General features: G+C 35.7%; 1 protein-coding gene and 1 pseudogene across 1 annotated transcript; both read left to right on the top strand.

Annotated features, from left to right (window-relative positions):
* Positions 1 to 8,754: 8,754 nt before the first annotated feature.
* On the top strand, positions 8,755 to 9,660 carry LOC139074596 (olfactory receptor 5B3-like; annotated as a pseudogene).
* Positions 9,661 to 15,600: 5,940 nt separating this feature from the next.
* LOC103562032 (olfactory receptor 5B3-like) lies at positions 15,601 to 16,551 on the top strand. Its single transcript, XM_008536937.2, has one exon. The coding sequence runs from the start codon at positions 15,604 to 15,606 to the stop codon at positions 16,549 to 16,551; it is 948 nt and encodes a 315-aa protein (XP_008535159.2). The 5' UTR covers positions 15,601 to 15,603.
* Positions 16,552 to 19,206: the final 2,655 nt, after the last annotated feature.

Genomic DNA, 19,206 nt, shown 5'->3' on the forward strand with positions numbered 1-19,206 from the left:
TGGTGAAAGAATAAATAAGTGTTCTTTAAGTTTCCAAGTTTGTGGTAATTTGTTACAGCAGCTATAGGAAGCCAGCAAAACTTTAGTTTAATTTTTCCCTTGAGTGTAATCTTATGTTACCATGGTGAATTTGTGAAACTAAGAAACCTAGATGGGCATAATATTGTGTGTTAAACTTCAGATTTTATTTAGATTTCATTGGTTTTTCCACTAATATCCTTTTCCTCTTCTTGCATTTGGTTGTCATGTTTCCTTAATCTTTTTTGGTCTGTGACAAGCTCTCTGTCTTTCCTTGTTTTTGATGACCTTGATGGTTTTGAGGAGTACAGGTCAGGTGTTTCATGGAATGTCCTTCAATTGTGACTTTCTGGTGTTCTCTCATGATTAGAATGAGGTTGTAATTTTTAGAGAGCAATACCGCTAAGGTAAAGTGTTCTTCTTATCATATCACATCAATGGTACATGCTACCACCATAAATTATCACTAATGATGTTAACCTTAATCACAAGTCCTAGATAAAGTACGCAAGCTTCCTCCATTTTGTAGAGTTACTTTCCCTTCTTTTTCTATACTTTACCCTCAGAAATAAGTCACAAAGTCTAGCTGGTGGAGAATTAAGCTCCATCTCTGGGAGAAGCCAATATTTAAATAACTTATTTGGAGTTGGTTAGCAAAATTTGTCTCTTTTCCCTCGATTATTTATTTACTCATTTATTTATATTAGTATGTTCTCATTTATTTATTTTACATTATGGGAAATAACCAATATAGGTTATTTTTTGCTCAAATTTTTCCACTGTCACCATTTGAAGCTCTTTCAGTTTTCTCCTGTGTCCCTTTCACATAGGTTCCTCCTTTTGTTTTATGAGCACTTCCTTATTTTATGGTACCACACAATGCTCTAGGCTCATCTTGTATTTTTTCTACTCCCACCACAGAATCAACTATTTCTACAAAGAGCCTTCTTTTCTTTTATTAGAGAATGGTATGTAAAAGACAAGATTTGGATGTTGAGTGTGCTTGCTTATACTGGAGTTTTACTTCTAGGCCCTCTTGTCGACAGCAGTAGGAGGTGTATATTTAGGAGTCTGTATACATTTATAATTTTACTTCTTTCTCTACCTATCCATTATATCTGATGCCTCTGACTTTACCGTATTTCATCGCAACTTTCCCCCTTTCTTGTTCCTAACTTTCATCTCTGACAGTGAGAAACTTGGTTCTTAACAATCCCCAATTGTTAACTTATTCTTGTGACTCCAGTATGCAAATAAAGCAGTTCCATAATTGTTAATCTATACTCCCATGAAAAACAACTTTAGCAACTAAAGTATAGGATATTTATAGTTTCTTTTATTTTTAGCCTTGCAATTTCCAACCAATACACTGTTTTCCAACATTACTTAAGTCAGCTCATTTTCTTCCCTATCTTCTTCCGATGAGGTTGTCATACATTTGTAGTGCAATTAGATTTTTTTTAACAGCCTATATTCACTCCTGAGATTCTCCTGGCTGATTCTTTTTAATTTGTACATACTAAATTTCACTCTTTGCTATGTATAGTCTTATGGGTTTTAGCAAATGCAGAGTCATGTATATACAGCCCAGTACCATGGAGAATATTTGAATCAACCTAAAACTTCCCTTTCCATCACTTCTATAGAAAACCACTCTTTTCTCCCCCAACCATTGGAAATCTTTGAGTTTTTTACATTACTATGTTGTATGAATGGAATCACACAACTGGAACCTTTATATCTTGCTTCTTTCATTTTAAATTCCACTTTAGATTCATCCATATTGAAGCATGAATCAATAATATTCCATTTTATCATTGAATCATCTTCCAGTTTAATTATGTAACAGAGTTTATTTAACTATTCACTTTCAGTTGTGCATCTGGTTGCTTTGAGTTTGGCAATTCTTAATCTAGAAGATTTTTCACTAAGATCAGGAACAAGACAATGGTGTCTTCTTTCACCACTCCTTTTCAACATTGTACTGGAAGTCGTAGCTAATGCAGTGAGACAAGAAATTGATATAAAAGGGAGAAAGATTAGGAAGGAAGAAATAAAAACTGTCTTTGATCACAGATGACATGATTGTCTATGTAAAAAATCTAAAAGAATAGAACAAAAAACCCTCCTAGGATTAATAAGTGATTGTAGCAAGGTTGTAAGAATGCAAGATTAACATACAAAATTCTATCATTGTCCTATATATTGTGAATGAACAAGTGGAATTTGAAATTAAAAACACAAGACCTTTTATATTAGCACCCCAAAATGAAATACTTAGTTATTAATTTAACAAGACATGTACAAGATCTAAAGAGGAAAACCACAAACTCTGATACTGATGAACAAAACAAAAAGAACCAAATAAATGGATAGATATTCCACGTTTGTAGGTAGGAAGACTCAATATTGTCAAAATGTAAGCTCTTCCCAACTTTATCTGTAGATTCATTGCAAACTCAAACAAAATCCCAGCAAGTTATTTTTGTAGATATTGAAAAATTGATTCTAAAGTTTATATAGAGAGGCAAAAGGCCCAGAATGGCCAATGCAATAATGAAGGAGAAGAATAAAGTTGGAGGACTGACACTACTCAACTTCAAGACTTAGTATAACTTAATGTTACAACAACCAAGATAGTGTGGTATTGGCAAAGATTCCAACAGATAATTGGCACTGAAAAGAGAGCCCACAAATACATCTACATAAATGTTCTCAACTGATCTTTGACAAAGGAGAAAAGATAATACAATGGAGCAAAAATAATCTTTTCAACAAATGATGCTGGAATAGCTAGACACTCACATGCAAAAATAAATAAATAAATAAATCTAGATACAGTCCTGACCTCCTACAGAAAAATTAACTCAAAATGGATCTTATACCTAAATGTAAAATACAAAATTATGAAACTCCTATGAGATAAAAAGAAGAAAACTTAGGTGGCCTTAGGTGTGGCAATAACTTTTTAGATACAACACAACAGGCACAATCCATGAAAGAGATAATTCATAAGCTGGAATTCATTAAAATTAAAAACTTCTGCTTTATGATAGATACTGTCAAGAGAATAAGAATACAAGCCACAGACTGGAAGAAAATATTTGCAAAAGACACATCTGGTAAAGGACTGTTATCCAAATATACAAAGAACATTCGAAACTCAGCAATAAAAAAACTAACAACCTGTTTTAAAAAGAGAGACAAAGAACTTAACAGATACCTCACTAGAAAAGGTATACAGAGGGCAAATAAGCATAATGAAAGATGCTCCACATTATATGTCATCAGGGAAATGCAAGTTAAAACATCAATGAGATACTATTACACATATACTATAATGGTCAAAATCTGGAACTCTGCCAACATTAAATGCTGGTGAGGATGTGGAGCAACCGGGACATTCATTCATTGCTGGTGGGTATGCAAATTGGTACATCTACTTTGGAAATAAGTTAGGTAGTTTCTCACAAAACTAACCATACTTCTACCATACGATCCTGCAATTGCTCCTTGGTATTTACTCAAAGGTTTGAAAATTTGTGTCCATTCAAAAATCTTCACATGGATGTTTATAACTGCTTTTTCATAATTGCTAAGTCTTGGAAGCAACCAAGGTGTCCTTCAATGGGTGAATATGTTAACAAACTGGTACATCCAGACAATGGATTATTGTTCAACACTAAAAAGAAATGAGCTATCAAGCCATGAAAAGACATGGAGAAAACTTAAATGCATATTACTACATGAAAGAAGCCAGTCTGAAAATGTTACATAGTGTATAATTCCAACCATATCTCACTCTGGAAAATGTAAAACAATGTAGCTAGTAAAAAGTTCAGTGGTTGCCAGCGGTTGAGGGAGGAGAGGGATGAGTAGGTGGACCACAGGGGATTTTTAAGGCAATGAAAATACTCTGTATGATACTATAATGATGGATAAAATTCATTTCACTGTTGTCCAAACTCATAGAAGGTACAACACTAAAGAAGAAACCTAAGGTAATCTATGGACTTTGGCTGATTATGGTGTGTCAATGCAGGTGCATCAATTGTAAATGTATTTCTGCTGGAGGATGCTGATAATGACATAGGCTGTACATGTATATGGGCAGGGGGTACATTGGAAATCTCTACACTTTACTCTAAATTTTGCTGTGAACTTAAAATTTCTTTTGAAAAATGTATATGCATATAATATTTATAACAACACTTATAGTTTTATATAAATAAAATAAAATTACATATTGTATAAAGTATCAATCAATAGAAGCTAGAACTTAAAAATATTCAAAATAAAATTTAAAGAGCAAGGAGAGAAAAACACAAAAGACAATTTAAGAAACAGGCCAAATAGATTGAGAAATTCCAACATACAATCGTATGAACTCTATAAGGAAATACAGAGAACAGGACGAAATAAATTTGCAAATGGAAAATGTCTCAAAATTTGCAACTTGAATAAATTTAAGCCCCCATTTGAAGAATCACACTAATTTCTGAGAAACACATTTAAATCTTTTGTATTGGATCATGTTGTTGTGCAAGCAGAAGAACAAGGACAAGGACACTTTTACCTTACCAGAGAAATAAACAAAGTAATAATAATCAGACTTCTCATCAGAAAAAAAGAATAAAAGTCAGCAGGCAGTAGATACATATCTTCAAAAGCCTAAGGCAAAATAAATATCATTCCATATTTCTATTGGCAGGTAAACTACCATCTGAATGAGATGGTGAATCAAGACATTATCAGATATACAAAAATCAAAAGTTGGTTTAGTCTCCACAGGTGCAGAAGTAGAGTGAAAGTGTTTCAACAAGAGAGAAGAGATGCAATATACCAGATTGAGGAATTTGGAAGAAGGAATAGAGCTTGTTTTGTTCTTTTACTTTTCTTTTTCTCTTTTGGTCTTGTTTATCTGTAGCAAGGGTGTCTTCTGTCACTCTGTCCTTCTCCCTTTGTGTGGTAAGGGTAATGGCACAAGATCTGCCCTGCCTGTGTAAAGGAGAAATCTATAATATTGGGATACATATTAAATGAGATTCCCCAGAAGCAGACCTCTGGAGTCAGCGATCTGATCTCAAGTAGTTCTTGTGAGAGTTCATGTGAGAGGAAATATATTTCAAATATCAAAAAATCACAATAAATGTAAATTAGTTAAACAAAACCACTCTTGGTATGTAAAAAGCACCTTAATTTTTTAAATGAGGGGGAAAAAGAAAACAGAAAGAATGCAAATATGTGTATATGCTACTCAATATATCAGATTATGCTCCTTCACACAGTTTAATTATTTTTTCCCTATATAAGTGGGATAAAGAGAAGTGATTGGTTCCACAGGAGCTCTGTTCCCCTGAGCATTCCATGCCTGTTCAATTTTCTCCTTGTTCTCCTTCATTAGGCTTCAAAATCTCATCATGACTCTGCATGACATACATTATTTCAAAAGGACCAGACTGAGCACAGCCAATTTTGTCATCAATCATTGAAATGATGTATACTTTTAGTATACGCCAGCTTCTACCAAAACTGAGTATTTCAGTGAGTCTGCAACCACAGGCAGGGAAAAAACCTAAGATAAAAGTTAAATTAATTCATATTGAAAAGTTAAACCATTACTAAGGACTTTCATATATCTACTCATTTCTATTCACAGATACAATTCCAAAAGTATGTGGAAGATATAATTTTATTATTTCTGTATCACAAACAGGGAAACAGAGATCAGCAGAAGGTAAATAATTTTCTGAGTACAAAGAAAATCCATGATAGATAAGTTTTTAAATCCTGCCTTCCTAGCTCCATGTTAATGATATTTTCTCCACCTCTTCATGCTTTTAGGAACCTTGGAATCTTTGACCAGTACATGAGGGAGAATTTCACCTATGTTGTTTATCTATTCTTCTAGGGATGTATTTCTGATTTCATCCTCACAATTCAGGATTGTCTTTCCCTTCTTTTCAAGAGCAAGGTAAGCTTCTATATGCAACATACGTTTTCAGTGAAAAATGTGAGGCAGAAGCAGTGGGAAATCTACAACTTCTATGAGTTTTTGAGTTCATATCTGGTTGTTTGAACACTTTGCCTAAAACATTGCCATAAGTATAGGATGCAAATGCAAAGCATTTTAATTAGCATAAAGTAGAATTCATATTTATGAAATTCCATGCTGCTTTCCTTAAGAAGACAGCAAAAATCTATGATAGATGGTACTCTGATTGAGTAGGTAGCAAATTCCTACTGTTTTCTATTTGTTCACTTGTCGTTGAAGGGACAGCTAGCCAGAGTGAAGGGACACTTTAGATTCCTTAAGGATGACCATGAAGCTACCAAGGCCCTTATTCCATTTTCACCATTATTTCCCCACAATCTAAGCTTTCTTTACTTGCTTATCTAGAAAATCTGGCAATGCAGTGACTAAAGGCACAGGCATTGAAATCAGTTAGCTGTGGGTTTGTATATTAAATATCTCTTACTAGGTGTGGAATTTTAGGAAGGCACATAACCTCTCAAATCCTCCATGTAAATTAGATTATGTGTATATATGTGTGTGTGAGTATGTGTGCATACACAATATATATCCCTTTCTCCTCTGCTATTTCTATCATCTATCTATCTATTTATCTACCTACCTATCTGCCCATCCCTCATCATCAGTGTCATCTATAATCTATGTATCCATCTCTCCATCTATGAGACAAACTACACATAAGCAATAAGTTTAAGCAGTTACTAACCTCAGGATGTCTATTACTCATCATAGAACAAAGCAATTGATATGTGTGTGTGTGTATATATATATATATGTATATATATGTATGTATATGTGTGTGTGCATGTGTATATATATATATATATATATATATATACACATATATATATGTCTGTTGGTTGTCATACTGTGACTGCTGCATGTTCCTGTGTTGCTGAAAGCTATGCCATGAGTACTTAAAATATCAGCAGGATAAGCAATGGTGGACAGCTTTCAGGAAAGCTCCCACACTAAGAGAGACGGGGAAGAAGTACCTGGCCACACACTTCTGAAAAAATTGGCCATGAAAATCCTATGAATAGTAGCAGGACCTTGTCTAATATAGTGTCAGAAGATGAGAGGGTGGTGCAAAAAGATGAGGCAGGGTTCCACTCTGCTGTCCACAGGGTCACTAGGAGTTAGAACCAACTCGATGGCACTAATAACAAATATATATATACAAAACTTATATTATTATGTTGTGAGATCTTGACAAACACAATTTATGGTGCAGACACATATAATAATGTGTTTAGGGGCCAGGAGAAAGATGGTAGAGAATAGTGGTTACCGAAGAATGGATATCTTTTACAAGGCTTCAACTAAAATTACAAATATTTGTGCTTTCTCATGAATAGATAAGCAGATTAGTGGCAACATCCAAACCATGAATTTTCACCCTCAGTACCTCAATTTCTGTGCTCCAGCTGAGTGTTGATAGGAGTTACTGTAAAAATGATTTCTTTGACTCATTCTATCTCAATAGAAGAGGAGTACTTCAAAACAAGCTAAAATGTGGATCTCAAGAAAAATATTAAGAAAAAGAAGACTTGAAGGACCCTGGGTTCTCGTGCAAAATAATTGACACAGCCATAAAGATAGAGTGAGAAATATGGGGGAAAATAAAATATCTGAGTGCACAGTAGGAAAAGACAATTGAAAGATTAAGGCTACCACTTCAAAACTCACCCATCTGCATTCGTCACCTGACTTTCCTAAACCAACATAGAGACCATCATCCTATGCTAATAATAATATTATAGGAAGTACTCATCAAGATTTTGCTTAACACATTGTGCTGTTTTTCTGTATCATTACTTTTAACTCTCACAATAATCCCTTGATGTAGGTCCCAACACCACCTTCATTTTGCTAATGGATAAAAGGAGACTCAGGAAAGTTAAGCTAGAACCAATGTCTCCCAGGTGGTAAACGGTAGGGCTGATACGTGAATGCATACACTTGTCTTCTCAGAGCCAAAGCTTTTAGAACCAATGCTATACTTCTCTTCAGAATTGTCTTTGTTGATTGTACATGCCTCTAATACCACATTTATCCACTGCATCTACTATGCATTTATTTGTGAATTACTTATCTATGCTACTCCATGCATTAAGTTCAGTACAATAGACAATTAAGTGCAAATTGAATAAAATTCAAATTCATTAACAGCATTTAGGCTGAGAACAACTCTGATTCGGTCTGAAGCTGGGCTTTCTCCATTAATAGCTGTGTAACCTTGAATAAATTACTCAATCTCTCTGGACAAATTATACCAGACATATAAGTGGAAAAAATAGATAATTGATCTAATAGAGTTGATAAGAGGATTCTATAGAAGTGTAAGCTGTTAGAAGACTCAAAACATCTGATTTAGGAAATGGATTCATTCCAGGCATGTGAATCTGGACAACTAATTATCCCTTCCCACAACTTAATTTCTTCATATACAAAATCAAGAGGTTGGAAAGGTGATCTGTAAAGACCCTTCCTCTTCAAAAGTCTAGTACTGTATAGATAAGTATCACTAAATTGTGTTGTCTAACCCATGCTTAAGAAATTGAGAATATTTAAAAATAAATTATTGCTATCATAAAATAATGCTTGTACATTCCAATTTCTGTGCAACTGGTTTTTGTTCATCAATGTGTTCCTTTACTTCTCTTTGCTACAGAGCATTTTATGATTCTCAAACAACATCCATGGAAAATAATACAGAGGTGAAAGAATTTGTCCTGCTAGGACTAACCAATGCCCCAGAACTCCAGGTTCCACTCTTTATAACATTCAGCCTCACCTATCTCATCACTCTGATTGGGAACCTGGGGCTGATCATGTTGATCCTGCTGGACTTTCATCTCCACACTCCTATGTACTTTTTCCTTAGTAACGTGTCTCTAGTGGACTTTTGTTACTCTTCAACAGTCACTCCAAAGGTGATGGCTGGGTTCCTTACTATAGAAAAGGTCATCTCCTACAATGCATGTGCTGCTCATGTTCTTTTTTGTAGTCTTTGCCACTGTAGAAAGTTACCTCTTGGCCTCAATGCCCTATGACCGCCATGCAGCAGTGTACCACCACAATGACGACAAGTGTGTGTACGTGTCTGGCCATAGGCTCTTACATCTTTGATTTTCTGAGTGCTGGTATTGACATTGGAGACAAGTTCTGTCTCTCTTTCTGTATGCCCAGTGTGGTCCATCACTTTTTCTGCAATATTCCAGCAGTCATGGCTCTATCTTGTTCTGATAGGCATGTGAGTGAGCTGGTTCTTGTTTTTGTGTCCAGCTTCAACATCTGTTTTGCTCTCCTGGTTATCTTATCTTATCTATTCATATTTATCACCATCCTAAAGATCCGCTCATCTGCAGGATACCAGAAGGCTTTATCCACCTGTGCCTATCAACTCACTGAAGTCTCTATCTTCTATGGAACTATTATCTTCATGTGCTTACAGCCCAGATGCAGACAAAATGGCATCGGTGTTCTATACTATGCTCATCCTCATGCTCAATCCTGTAGTCTATAGCCTGAGAAACAGAGAGGTCAAAAATGCAGTCAAGAAGGTTGTTGAGAAGGCAAAATATTCTCTAGGTTTAGTCTTTTAATGATGTAGAATCCACAGAAGTTCTTTCATCCCATTAGATCTACTTCATGTCATAACTCAATGTCCATGGCCATGTGGAATAGTAGAACATAAAATTTTACCTGATATTATTTATTTCTTTAGTTTTAGAACAAGTCCAAGCCTCAAAAATGCAGAAAAATATTTTAACTATTTTTAATAAAATCTGTTTAACAAAGTTTGTGTGGTTTAGGGGCACATTTTATCCAGATATAAGTAGTTGCAGCATCTTAATAAATTAATGTTTCAGTCATTACTGAGATTTTTGGTAAGATAAAGCATGTTCACATGACAATTTCTAAAACACAGGTGCCATATTATACTAAAGTGGGGAAAATATTGTCATTTTTTACCTTAACCTTATGACTACCAGCTCTTCACATTATGTTAAAAATAGTGCACTGATATTAATAGTGCTATTTTCTTTTTTTAGCAGAAATGTTTTGAAATGCTACTTCCACTATTGATATGTTAGTTGAGCTATATCATGTCTTATCACCCTCCTACCCATTCACTCCACTTCATTTTCACTGATTTGATGCTATTCCTGGACAACTCCACACATGCCCCTGTCTCAGGAACTTATATTTGCTGTTTCCTCTTCCTGGAATACTCCAACAATCATTTCAAATTGCTGGTTAAATGTTACATGTTCAGGGAAGTGATACAGGCCTTTCTTGATTCAGCACTCACTTGTAAACCTTTGACTATTTCCCAGGTTCTACAGAGTTGTTTCTGAGAAATTTTGCTCGATTTTTCAGTATTCTTTAGAGGAATGGGCTCTTGAAATACACTAATCTGCCGTTTTTCCTCTCTCTCTCGTAAGAACACTGATTATTACATTTAGGACCCACCAAATAATCCAGGTGAATCTTCCATCTTAATACCCTTAACTTAATTACAATTGTAAAGCCACTGGTAATATTTACAGATACCAGAAATTAGGACTTGATATGTTTGGGGACCACTATTCAGGCCCCTACAGCATTATTTCTCACTTATGCAAATACATATCCATCACACAAGTGTCTGGCAAAGTGGAAAGCCTCCTTTATGTGGTCACTCAAGGCTGGTGAAGGCTTCACCATGCGTAGCTGCATCTGCTCGAACATGAAGCCTCGTCAATTATTGTGGAAGGAGAAAGATAACAAGAGAGTAATCTGTATGCTTCAATTCATCGAGAAATGATATATATCAGTTCTTTCTACAGTCCATTGTCTAAAACTAATAAATGTCTCAGCCTACCTATAATGGGCAGGCACCTGTGGGGAAGTAGATGGAATGTTTGAATATCATTGTTTTGGTGACTCATGCTGTATCAGTATTTATAAACAGAATATTGATATTTAACCTTAGAGAACACCTGATATGTACTAGAAATTATTTTCTGCTTTGTATGTTTACGACCTGATAACCTTCTTGACAATCCTATGAGGGTGGCATGATATCATGATCTCCCTCCTTGCAGATGAGAAGCTGAAGTTTGATGAGGATAAATTACTCACCCATTTTGAGGACAAGCCACTTTAGTACGCAGAACAAACTTGTAACCACTGCACATGTAATGGGAAAGGTTTAATAATTCTGCTAGGAGTGTTGCCTCCAAGGAGACTGTATAGAGGAAAGAATGAATCTATCTCCTTTGTTAGGAAAAAAAAAAAACTTCCAGGCTGTAACTGTGGTGGTAAAGCAGGTGGAATTAAAAAAAAGATTTTGTTAAAGATACTTATTGAGACATCTTTAAAAATGAGCAGAAATGAAAATGAAATTAAAATTTAATTTAATTTAAAAAATTTAAAGTACCAAGTGCTGCAAAAATGTGGAGAAATTAAAATGTGTTGGCAATTGGGAATGCAAAATGGTAGAGCCACCACCATAAACAGTTTGGCAGTTTCTATTCAATTAATTATATTTACCAAATGACCAAGCAATCCAACACCTAAATATTTACTCAAAGGAAATAAAAACATATGTTCATACAAAAATTTTAGCCAATGTTTAGATCAGGTTTATTTATAATCACTAAACACTGGAAACAATAGAAGAGGCCCTCAACTGATGAAAGAAAAAAAACAACGTATAAAGTTTATATTATGGAATACTACTCTGCAATTAAAAATTTCCACCATAGATACAGGTGACAATATGGACAGATGTCAGTTGAATTAGGCTAAGTGAAAGATGCCAGAATCAAAAGATTACATATTCTATGATTCTAGTTAAGGACATTCTTACAAAGGCAAAATTGTATAGAAGAAACCAGTTTAGTCATTATGAGGGGGAGTGGTTCAGAGAGAGGGTTGACTACAAAGAAGCTCATGGAATTTATTATGTGTAACTGTGGTAGTGGATACATGACTATACATAAAAATTAATTATCAAATTATTAGAACAATATACTAAAAGGTGTGCATATTACTGTTTTGAACTCACACATTATTAAAAAATAAAATAACAATATGAAAACATATATGCACACTCAAAATATCCAACTTGGTCCCCCCAGGGAGTTTAATAACTTCTTCCCTAGGAAAGTAGAAAGAGAAGCTGTAGATGTTCTCCTGGGGGACAGCTCCTGAGAGCTCCATGTCTCTATAAGTCCCTCTGGGTTTCCATGCATTAGCCTCTGAAATCCATGACTCCAGGTGACTTTATTTTAGAGGGACCAGACTTTGGTCCTAGACTCTTTGATCATCATGTATTAATCTGAATGTTGATAGTTGTTTGAGCATGCAGGCCTTCTCTCCGTCTTGATATTTCCTCTGAGTCTGCAGTGATGGCCAAGGAAACACTCCAAGGTAAAAATTATATTGAATGACTTTAAAATGATAATTCCTCAGCTTACCAAGTTACTTTATAGGCATTTCTTTATTTGCTATTTACAGATACATTTATGTGGATTATGTAGGAGAGGTAATTTTATTACATTCATTTTGCGAATGAGGGAGGAAGTGACCCTTCCAAGGGCACAGAAAGAATGCATGGTAGATTCAGGACTTGAACTCATGTTAATGTTCTTTCTTCCATTGTTCTCTGCATTAGAGACCTTGGAAGCTTTGGCCTCTATTTGAGAGTTTCTCTGACAGTATGCATTATTCCATGGCTGATTTTTTAATTTCAAACACACTATCCAGTATTGACTGTCGCTTGTTTTCAAGCAACAAAGTAAGCTTCTATAATCAATATAAGCCTTTAGTGAAAACTGTAATTCATGCAAAAGCAGTGGGGTAGCTACATTTACTATGATTTATTGAGCACAGAAATACATGTTTTGAATATTTTCCTTAAAAATTGAAGCTGGGAAGTAAATGTCAACAGTTTCATCAGTAGAAAGTTAGATGATACTCATGAAACAAGATCACGCTGCTCCTATGAAAAGATTAACAAAAAAATAGTATAGGTCATGCTACAGTTAGGTGGTAATTTTCTCTATTCGCTATTTGTTAGCCTCTTATTGGAGGCAAAGAAAAAAACCAGGAGAGTGAAATGACACTTCTTTAAACTACAAAGGGACCAAAGTAAAATAACAAGATTCAAATTTCATTATAACATTTTCCACACAATTTCATCCTTATTATTTCCAGCATACCTACACACATTGACAGCAAAAGGCTTCTGATCAAGTCAAAAATGGATTTAAATCCTCATACTAGCTGTGTAATTGTAGATCATTACATAAATTTACAAATTCTCAATTTTTTAATGGTAAAATAAGAATAAGAGTACCTAACTTACACACACACACACACACACACACACATTTTTATATATAAACCTCTTAGCATTGGTTGTAGTACATAGTATGTGCCAGAAGTGGTTGTGCATGTCAACATAGGCAAACACAACCTTCATGGGCTAGGCTTCTAAAGTGAAGTTGCTAAAGGTATAGGAGGAAGATGGCAAGAAATAATAGTCAGCATTGGATGGCTGGCCTTCCAAAAGACTCATATTCAAATAAAAAGAATTAAAATACTGTTCCTGGGGCAGAGTGGTTAAGTTCATGGGCTCTGCTTTGGCAGCTTGGGGTTTCACTAGTTCGGATCCTGGGCGCGGACATGGCACCGCTCATCAAGCCATGCTGAGGCAGCATCCCACATGCCACAACCAGAAGGACCTATGACTAGAATATACAACTATGTACTGGGGGGCTTTGAGGAGAAGAAGTTAAAAAAAAAAAAAGGAGATTCATAATAGATGTTAGTTCAGGTGCCAATCTTTAAAAAAATAAAATTCTGTTCCTACACAAGAAGTGATTCACATAAAATATTTAACATCACAGAGTTTGCCACAAAAACAGATCTGCAGTCAAAAGCAAGCCACAAACTATGAACTTTCACCCTCCATCTCTGTGATTCAAATACGGGATGACAGTAATGTAAAACAGAGTGAGTTTAACAGAAGGAGACTCTTTCAATGCAAATTAAAAGATAAATTTCTAGGAAAAGTTAAGAGAAAAAATTACTACACAGAAGAACTAAAGCCGCTGATTGTATGAGTGGAGCAAGGACAGAGTGAAAGTTACTGGAGAGCACAGAAAATCTCATGGTCCTATGGTGTGAGAAAAGGGAAACTGAAGAAGGAGGCTGCAAGACTTCAAAACACACTGCATGCTGCTACCCACCTTTTCCAAAACAACATAGAGATCATGATTCCATCCTAAGAATAGTATTATAGCTAACATTAATCAGATTATGCTAAACACCCAACAATTTACTCATTGTTCTTTTTTTTTTTTTTTTGGTGAGGAAGATTGGTCCTGAGATAACATCTATTGCCAACCTTCCTCTTCTTGCTTGAGGAAGATTGTGCCTGAGCTAACATTTGTGCCAATCTTCCTCTATTTTGTATGTGGGATGCTGCCATAGTATGGTCTGATGAGAGGTGGGTAGGTCTGTGCCCAGGATCTGAACCCACGGACCCTGGGCTACTGAAGCAGAGCATGCAAGCTTAACCACTACACTGTGAGGCCAGCCCCTACTCATTGTTTCTTTAATACATTATCTCATTTAATTCTTACAATAATACCTTGAGTTATATCTCATTACTATCTTCTTTTTGTAGATGGAAAAAATTAGGTTCAGGGGAGTTAGGTTAGGATTAATGACTCCTAGGTAGTGAATGGTAGAGCTGATCTGCACCTCATCCCAGAGCCCAAGCTCTACACCTGCTGCTATGTTTTCCCCTCAGAATTGTCTCTTCTGGTTGTACTTGCCCCCACTGTTCCACTTATACCACCACACACGCTATGCATATAAGTCTCAGCTGCTTCGCTGTGAAACCCCACACACTGAGCTTGGACCAATGGAAACAATGAGTAATTGTAAACTGAGTTAAATTTGATTTGATTTAAATTCAAGTAATTCCGTTTTACTTAGGAACCACTCTACGTGGACTCAAAGCCATTAATACTTGTAGAAACATGAATAAGTTGCTCAACATCTTTGCCTCACAATTTAAATGAAAATAACAACTAATTGACCTCATAACATTGTTGAACAGAATCAATGGATTTACAAGTAAAGTGTCTGGAGCAGTCCTGGCATCTAAGCAACATATATAAGCTTTTACTAGTATAGGAAAAACTGAATTGGCACGAAAAAAGAATCCTGGACATGTCGTCTTGGACAAGTCATTAAATTTTTCAAATCTCAGTTTACAAATATAAAAAATTTAAAAACTGAGGAGAGGATCCATAAAAATTCTTCCAAGTCAACATTTTTAACTCTATAGATAATTATATACTATATTTTGTGGTTAACCTCATGCTTTAGATATGGAGAATCGTGAAATACATGTTATTGCTATAATGAAATAATGCACATGGTAAACAAACATTTCAATTTCACTCTAATCTCTATTCCACTTAACACTCTTGTCCTTTGTTTCACCTTGCTACAGGACACCTCATGATTCCCAAATAACACCAATGGATAACAGGACAGAAGTGACACAGTTCATCCTCCTAGGACTAACCAATATCCCAGAATTGCAGATGCCCCTCTTCATACTGTTCACTCTCGTTTACCTTATCAGTGTGGTTGGAAACCTGGGGATGGTCCTACTAATTCTCATGGACTCTCATCTACACAGTCCTATGTATTATTTTCTCAGTAACCTGTCTCTTGTAGACTTGTGTTACTCTTCAGCTGTCACTCCCACAGTCATGGCTGGGTTTGTTACAGTAGACAGGGTCATCTCCTACAATGCATGTGCTGCTCAGATGTTCTTTTTCGCAGTCTTTGCCACTGTGGAAAATTATCTTTTGGCATCTATGGCTTATGACCGCTATGCAGCAGTGTGTAAACCTCTGCATTACACCACCACCATGACGATGAGTGTGTGTGCACGTCTGATCATAGGCTGTTATTTCTGTGGTTTCCTGAATGCCTCCATCCACATTGGCGACACATTCCATCTCTCTTTCTGTATGTCCAATGTGGTCCATCACTTTTTCTGTGATATTCCAGCAGTCATAGCTCTGTCTTGTTCTGATAGGCACGTGAGTGAGCTGGTTCTTATTTATATATCCAGCTTCAACATCTTTTTTGCTCTCCTGGTTATCTTCATATCTTATCTCCTCATATTTATCACCATTCTAAAGATGCAGTCATCTTCAGGATACCAGAAGGCTTTATCCACCTGTGCCTCCCACCTCACTGCAGTCTCCATCTTCTATGGGACAGTTGTCATCATGTACTTACAGCCCAGCTCCAGCCATTCCATGGACACAGACAAAATGGCGTCTGTGTTCTATAGTATGATCATCCCCATGCTTAATCCTCTGGTCTACAGCCTGAGGAACAAGGAGGTCAAGAGTGCATTCAAGAAGGTTCTGTTGCAGGCAAAATTGTCTCTAGGTTTAGGAATGCTGTAGCATTCACTGTGACCAAGTTTAATTTCTCTCAGATCTTCTCCACTTACTGAGTCATATTTTAAGGTCCACACTCAAGTTAAGTCCCTGAAGTAAACCCTTCCCTCTTCAAAAGTTTGTTGTCTAGAAAAAAGGAAACATGAAAAAATATAATTCCTAAATGAGAATGGCTAAGATGAATCATAAGACATCTTGTGTCCTGCATGTTGAATACCTTATTGAGGATATTTGACTCATTCACTCATTCTACATGGATTTCCTTTACCACGTGCCACTACAAACATACATGTAAAGGAGGGGCAAAAGCAATCTCATGAGCAGGAAGAAGTGCGTGCCTGTGCCTCACATGGGTATTTGTACACGGGAGTGGGAAATATGTCATATGTAATGAAATGTGGCTAGTTTTTTATTTTAATAATTTAAATAATTAAATGGAGTATTTGAACATCAGTTTACGTGAAATATTATTTATTTTATTGAATAAACGTTCTAAGGGTCCTAATTTGAAAATAAAGTGATACACTTTTAAGTGAAAGTATTTGCCTTTCCATTGACACATTTTATCTAGAGATACATAAATATAGCACCTTAAATAAATTAATTTTTATGTCTTGACTGAGTCATTTTATACAACTAACATGTTCACATTACAATTTTCAAGAGCCAGAGTACAAGAAAAATGGAGGGAAAATAAAAACATTTTCCAGTTGGAAAATTACTGCATACATACAAATTAGATTTAACTGAAATTATTCCAAATGCCCATATAAATATAAACATGACAGTATCTGTCAGTAATAAAGACAGTATGCATTCATTATGCTGGTATAACACACAGTCTTCATGCTTTTAATTTTGATCCTCAGGGAGCTCAATACTGTACAAAACCTACTTATGGTAATGTGCACTAATGTCTAATTGGTTGTCTCTATAAAATAAGAGACTTCAGCATCTCAATAATTGTGGGATTGTGCCTGAATGTGCTAGGATTCTTATGGTGGTACTTGTGGATCAGTATAGTTTGACACAAATATTCATTTCATTCTTTATGGTAACGTTTCTCCTCTTGGAACCATTTCTGATTTTTAGTTTAAATGATCCTTTAATTTTACAACTATTTCAGGTTACAGAAGATTTTCAAAAATAACACAGAATGGTTCTATATAATCTTGTGGCAGGCTAGAATAGCTGCCAAAAGATCCGTGGCCTAATGCCTGGAACCTGTGGGCACTAATTTATATGGCAAAAGGGGACTATTAAGATGTGATTAAATTAAGAATTTTAAGATTGAGAGGTTATTCTGAATTTTCTATCTGTACCCCAAATAAAAACCCATATATTCTCATAAGAAGGAGTTAGAGAGGATAGGATTTTGGGAAGATACTTGAAGAGGAGGCACCAGACTCTGTCTCCTCAACTAGACAACTACACTGGCAGAATCTGTCTGACATAATTCTTTGGGAACTCTGGAGCCTGTTGAAGGCTTGCAATTTCCAGGGGACAATTTGGATGATAAATTGTGGTTAATTTTGAATTTCATCTCTTAGTACAGTAGCAGTTACCCATTTCCCATCGGCAGCCAACCACTTTTCCCACCCTCAGCCACATGGTAAGCAGCTGTGCACATTTGCCTACAGCAGCTTGCACACAGCTTGCAAGAGCCAAGGTGGCAAAAAAGACTCTGTCTTCCAAATTGGGAATTTGTACTCTGATTTCTGCTTCTAACCATGAGGTGCAAACAAAGAGGTAGGCAGCAACTGCTGTTGCTTCTGCACTATGGTTTTAAGCCTCTCTCCATTTAGCTGAAATGACTTCCAGGGGATTTAAAGGGCTAGTGACCTCTTTATATCCCTTAATTCTCTTTTTCCTCTTGTGGGAGCCAGATGTTAAAGTCTAGGACATTAAAAACAACTGCATATATGGGGACAATTAGAAGGTGACCACACATGCCCAGGAAAAAGCTCAGAAAAGACCTGAGAAGACTGTAAGTTTATATATCAGAGTGGTCTTCAAAACGGACAGGACAATCAAAAAACAAAAACAATAAGAGAAAAGGGAAAACTCTGGGGAAAGGAGAGAATCTGATGTCCAGAATTAACACAGTATTAGATTCAAATGTCCAGTTTTAAACAAAAAGATCATAAGGTATACAAAGACACAGAAAAATATGCCCAATTCAATGGAAAATAATAAATCAACAGAAACTCTCCCTGAAAAAGACATGACAGCAGATTACTAGACAAAGGCTTTGAAACAATTTCTTAAAAATGCTCAAAGAACTAAAGGAAGATGTAAAGAAAGTCAAGAAACAATGTATGAACAAAATAGAAATATCAATAAAGAGATAGAAAACCTAAAAGTAAACCAAAAGAAATTCTGGAGCTAAAGAGTACAATAACTGAAATAAAAAATTCACTAGAAGGATTTAAAGGAAGAGTTGAACAGGCAGAAGAAAGAATCAGCCACTTGAAGATAGGACAATGAAGATTAGTGATTCTGAGGAACAGAAAGAAAAGACAGAAAAAAAAGTGAATGGTGCCTATGGACCTGAGGAACATCATCAAGCAGACCAACATTCACATTATGGGAGTCTCAGAAGGAGAAGAGAGTAAAAAATAGAGAGAACGTTGAAAAACGATGGCTAAAAACTACCCAAAC

The sequence above is a fragment of the Equus przewalskii genome, chromosome 11, assembly GCF_037783145.1.
Source record: "Equus przewalskii isolate Varuska chromosome 11, EquPr2, whole genome shotgun sequence".
NCBI lineage: Eukaryota > Metazoa > Chordata > Mammalia > Perissodactyla > Equidae > Equus > Equus przewalskii.